General features: G+C 46.1%; 1 protein-coding gene across 1 annotated transcript in view; it reads right to left on the bottom strand.

Annotated features, from left to right (window-relative positions):
• The window catches only part of LOC144605605 (pepsin A-like), a 15,678-nt gene extending 12,076 nt beyond the window's left edge, over positions 1–3,602 (bottom strand). Inside the window, exons 1-2 of the mRNA XM_078421043.1 lie at positions 3,547–3,602; positions 378–540 (exon numbers count right to left, since the gene is read on the bottom strand). Of these exons, the coding sequence (XP_078277169.1) occupies positions 378–540; positions 3,547–3,602 (219 nt within the window). The remainder of the gene's footprint in view (positions 1–377; positions 541–3,546) is intronic.
• Positions 3,603–6,000: the final 2,398 nt, after the last annotated feature.

The following is a 6,000-nucleotide window of genomic DNA, read 5'->3' as shown; positions in this document are numbered from 1 at the left end:
TACAAAATCATGAGGGGAATACTGTAGGGGGATGCACAGAGTCTCTTGCCCAGAGTAGGGGAATCGAGGACCAGAGGTCATAGGTTCAAGGTGAAAGGGAAAAGATTTAATAGGAATCCGAGGGGTAACTTTTTCACACAGAGGGTGGTGGGTGCATGGAACGAGCTGCCGGAGGAGGTAGTTGAGGCTGGGAGTACCCCATCGTTTAAGAAACAGTTGGACAGGTACATGGATAGGACGGGTTTGGAGGGATATGGACCAAGCGCAGGCAGGTGGGACTAGGGTAGCTGGGACATTGTTGGCCGGTGTGGGCGAGTTGGGCCGAAGGGCCTGTTTCCACACTGTATCACTCGATGACTCTAGAGAAGTCTACTCACATCCAGGTAGTTGACCAGGGGCTCGGTGGCATCAGCTGAGTCCTCCTGCTCTGGTCCCAGGTATTTGGAGTAGGGATTGTGTGGATGTTTCTCCAGGAAGTCCTTGAGCAGCCCGCGTTCGTGCAGCATATCGCGGACCGATTTGGCCTTGTGCAGCTTCACCCTGCAAACATGGACACAAAACCACATCACCATTTCTGCCACGAGGCACAAAATTATCTCCTTCTTGAGTTCAGTTTAGTTTAGAGATATAGTGTGGAAACAGGCCCTTCGGCCCACCGAGTCCGCACCGACCGGCGATCACCCCGTTCACACTAGTTCGACCGTACGCCACTTTCGTATCCACTCCCTACACATTAGGGGCAACGTAGAGAGGGCCGATTCACCAGCGAGACCGCACCAACCAGCGATTACCCCGTACACTAGTTCTACCCTACACAGTAGGAACAATTCACAGAAGCCAATTTACCGACAAGCCCGCATGGTCTTTGGGATGTGGGAGGAAACCGGAGCACCCGGAGGAAACCCACACAGTCAAAGAGAGAACGTACAAACTCTGTACAGACAGCACCCGTGGTCAGGATCAAATCCGGGTCTCAGGCGCTGTGAGGCAGCAACTCTACCGCTGTGCCACCGTGCCGCCCAAATTCTTACTGTATGCAGACATTTGCCTTACACAGAGTAGAAACAAGGAACTGCAGATGCTGGTTTACAAAAAAAGGTGCAATGTGCCTGAATAACTCAGAGGAACAGGTAGCAACTGACAAATTAAATATCATTTCTCTGATTCTCATCTTAGTGCTTATGTATAGTGTTACTTGTATTGAACTGTACACAAAAATTAATCTCACTTCACCTCGGTACAGGTGACGAATGTGAACCATTGAACCATTGATATTAACCATAACCATATAACCATATAACAACTACAGCACGGAAACAGGCCCGTTCGGCCCTACCAGTCCACGCCGACCACTCTCTCTGACCTAGTCTCATCTACCTGCTCTCAGACCATAACCCTCCAATCCCCTCTTATCCATATACCTATCCAATTTACTCTTAAACAATAAAATCGAGCCTGCCTCCACCGCTTCCACCGGAAGCCCATTCCATACAGCCACCACCCTCTGAGTAAAGAAGTTACCCCTCATGTTACCCCTAAACTTTTGTCCCTCAATTCTGAAGCCATGTCCCCTTGTTGGAATCTTCCCCACTCTCAAAGGGAAAAGCCTACCCACGTCAACTCTGTCCGTCCCTCTTAAAATTTAAAAAACCTCTATCAAGTCCCCCCTCAACCTTCTACGCTCCAAAGAATAAAGACCCAACCTGTTCAACCTCTCTCTGTAGCTTAAGTGCTGAAACCCAGGCAACATTCTAGTAGATCTCCTCTATACCCTCTCCATTTTGTCGACATCCTTCTTATAATTTGGCGACCAGAACTGCACACCATACTCCAGATTCGGCCTCACCAATGCCTTGTACAATTTTAACATTACATCCCAACTTCTATATTCGATGCTCTGGTTTATAAAGGCAAGCATACCAAACGCCTTCTTCACCACCCTATCCACATGAGATTCCACCTTCAGGGAACAATGCACAGTTATTCCCAGATCCCTCTGTTCCACTGCATTCCTCAATTCCCTACCATTTACCCTGTACGTCCTATTTTGATTTGTCCTACCAAAATGCAGCACCTCACACTTATCAGCATTAAACTCCATCTGCCATCTTTCAGCCCACCCTTCCAAAAGGCCCAAATCTCTCTGTAGACTTTGAAATTCTACTTCATTATTAACTACACCACCTATCTTAGTATCATCTGCATATTTACTAATCCAATTTGCCACACCATCATCCAGATCATTAATGTAAATGACAAACAACAGTGGACCCAACAAAGATCCTTGGGGTACTCCACTAGACACTGGCCTCCAACCTGACATACAATTGTCAACCACTACCCTCTGGTATCTCCCATTCAGCCATTGTTGAATCCATCTTACAACCTCACTATTAATACCCAACGATTTAACCTTCTTAATCAACCTTCCATGTGGAATCTTGTCAAATGCCTTACTGAAGTCCATATAGACAACATCCACAGCCTTGCCCTTATCAATTTCCCTGGTAACCTCTTCAAAAAATTCAAGAAGATTAGTCAAACATGACCTTCCAGGCACAATCCATGTTGACTGTTTCTAATCAGGCCTTGTTTATCCAAATAATTATATATATTGTCCCTAAATATCTTTTCCATTAATTTTCCCACCACAGACGTCAAACTAACAGGTCTATAATTGCTAGGTTTACTTTTAGAACCTTTTTTAAACAAAGGCACAACATGCGCAATGCGCCAATCTTCCGGCACCATCCCCGTTTCTAATGACGTTTGAAATATTTCCGTCATAGCCCCTGCTATTTCTGCACTAACTTCCCTCAATGTCCTAGGGAATATCCTATCAGGACCTGGAGACTTATCCACTTTTATATTTTTCAAAAGTGTCCGTACCTCCTCTTCTTTAATCCTCTTCTTTAATCCCCCCTCTTGACAGATAAGCATTTCCCAACTGAAAACCTTAGCACAAATATTCTGGTAATCTCAACATCTCTGTCCAGTCATAAATGTCCATTTACAGGATTAATATATTAGTTATAGATAGACACAAAATGCTGGAGTAACTCAGCGGGACAGGCAGCATCTCCGGAGAGAAGGAATGGGTGACATTTCGGTCGAGACCCTTCCTCAGACTGAAAGTCAGGGGAGGGGGAGATACAGAGATAGGCAAGGGTCATAAGGAATAGGAGTAGAATTAGGCCATTCGGCCCTTTGAGTCTACACCGCCATTCAATCATGGTTGATCTATCTCTCCCTTCTAACCCCATTCTCCTGCCTTCTCCCCCATAACCTCTGACACCTGTACTAATCAAGACGTGATGAGTGAGGAGTGAGTTGGGGAAGGTGTGAAAACGAGACATCAAAGGGGGCGAAGCTCAAGGGAAATGTAGAATAGATCAGAGTCTGAGGAAGGGTCTCGACCCGAAACATCGCCCGTTCCTTCTACCCAGAGACGCTGCCTGTCCCATTGAGTTACCCCGGCATTTTGTGTCTATCTTCGGTGTGAACCAGCACCTGCAGTTCCTTCCCACACAATATATTAGTTCTTACCTAACCAAACATTCTGAGAGTTGAAAGCAGGCGAGTGCAATCAGTAACCACTTCATTTTGCTCCTTGGTTGAATGGAAGTGCTGGTGTGCAGTGCTTCTATGATCAGGGATGAAGACGGTGTTCCCTTTTCTGCTTTTATAACGGACACCGACAACCCTATCCATTGCCTGTCGAGTCTGATAACAGAACAGCAAATGTAAGCTCGATCGCACTTGTTAAAAGTCGATCAAGGTCGAGCCGTACTCCCTCTTCTCCCATCTCCCATCGGGCAAATGGAACAGAAGTGTGAAAACGCACACCTCCAGATTCAGGGACAGTTTCTTCCCAGCTGTTATCAGGCAACTGAATCATCCTACCACAATCAGAACTACTACCTACATCTTTGGTGACCCTCGGACTATCCTTGATCGGACTTTGCTGCCTTTACCTTGCACTAATTATTTTTTTAGAAACAGAATTAGGCCATTCGGCCCATCGAGTCTACTCCGCCATTCAACCATGGCTGATCTATCTCTCCCTCCCAACCCCATTCTCCTGCCTTCTCCCCATAACCCGCACTAATCAAGAATCTATCTATCTCTGCCTTAAACATATCCATTGACTTGACCTCTACAGTCATCTATGGCAAAGAATTCCACAGATACCACCCTCTGGCCAACAAAATTTCTCCTCATCTCCTTCCGAAAGGAACGTCTAACTTCAAACTTTGATTCTGAGGCTGTGACCTCTGGTCCTAATCTCTCCCACTAATGGAAACATCCTCTCCACATCCACTCTATCCAGGCGTTTCACTATTCAGTACGTTTTAATGAGGTTCCCCCTCATCCTTCTGAACTCCAGCGAGTACAGGCCCAGTGCCGACACACACCCATCGTATGTTAACCAGATAACTAGAACGTGATAACTCCATTATCATGTATCTGTACACTGTAAGCGGCTTGATTGTAATCACGTATTGTCTTTCAGCTGACTGGTTAGCACGCTCAAAAGCTTTTCACTGTACCTCGGTACACGTGACAATAAACTAGACTGAACTAAATGCCAAACAAAATTACTTAGTCTGGAATAACATGTTTTTTGCTTCTAGTTAACGACAATTAGCAAACATTGAAATCATTGTTCATCACTTGTTTAAATTTCAAAATCAATGACAAATACTTTTGTTCCTGATAATTAATTCACAAGTCAATTTGCCAATCTACGTAGAATAATGATATTAGATAGTAAGCACTGACAACTGATAAGAAATGATAAGCAATTAATTAGGGGTTGAAGAAAGTTGAGGTAATCTAAGTAAAAAAAAAGAGTGCTGATTATCTATATAATAAAACTCCCGTTTGTTTGTTTTTATTTGTTCCTGAACCACAGCCAAAACGGTACACGATAACGCGACAATTTTAGGCCCACCTTACTCACCGTCGGCCCTTTGGTGCCAATGGAAGACGTTTCATTGAAATCGATGTTATACTTTTAAAGTTATTCACATTTTAAAGTTTAAATCTATCTCCTAGGGAGGGAGGGAGGGGGGAGGGAGGGAAGGGGGAGGATAAGGGGGGGTTGAGGGGAATGGAGTGGGGGGAAGGGGAGGGGGGAAGGGAGGGGGAGGGAGGGAAGGAGGGAAGGAGGGAAGGGGGAGGATAAGGGGGGGTTGAGGGGAATGGAGTGGGGGGGGGGGAGGGGGGAAGGGAGGGGGATGAGAGGGTGCTGCACCAATGCAGGAGAGGTTTGGGCCCAATGGGTTCACTTGGTCTAGTCTCAAATAAAATTAGAAAATGCTGGAAATACTCCTGAAGTCATACAGCATGGAAACAGGCCCTTCAGCCCACTATGGCGTACTGGGCTAGTCCCATTTGCCCGCATTTGGATGGTAGCCCTCTAAACTAGAAGGGTGAGAGGAGATCTTATCGAAACGTATAAGATTATTAAGGGGTTGGACACGTTAGAGGCAGGAAACATGTTCCCAATGTTGGGGGAGTCGAGAACAAGGGGCCACAGTTTAAGAATAGGGGGTAGGCCATTTAGAACTGAGATGAAGAAAAACGTTTTCAGTCAGAGAGTTGTGAATCTGTGGAATTCTCTGCCTCAGAAGGCAGTGGAGGCCAGTTCTCTGAATACATTCAAGAGAGAGCTAGATAGAGCTCTTAAGGATAGCGGAGTCAGGGGGTATGGGGAGAAGGCAGGAACGGGGTACTGATTGAGAATGATCAGCCATGATCACATTGAATGGCGGTGCTGGCTCGAAGGGCCGAATGGCCTCCTCCTGCACCTATTGTCTATTGTCTAAACTCTCTAACCCTCTAAACCCAGCTGAATCATCCCACCACAACCAGAGAGCAGTCCTGAACCACTATCTACGTCATTGGTGACTAGGGTTGCCAACTACCTCACTCCCAAATAAGGGACAAGGTGATGTCACCGCCCCACGCCCCACATGACCTCACCCAGCCCGGCCC

Source organism: Rhinoraja longicauda, chromosome 24 (genome assembly GCF_053455715.1).
Source record: "Rhinoraja longicauda isolate Sanriku21f chromosome 24, sRhiLon1.1, whole genome shotgun sequence".
Taxonomy (NCBI): Eukaryota; Metazoa; Chordata; class Chondrichthyes; order Rajiformes; family Arhynchobatidae; genus Rhinoraja; species Rhinoraja longicauda.
This window is presented reverse-complemented; position numbering and strand designations above follow the sequence as displayed.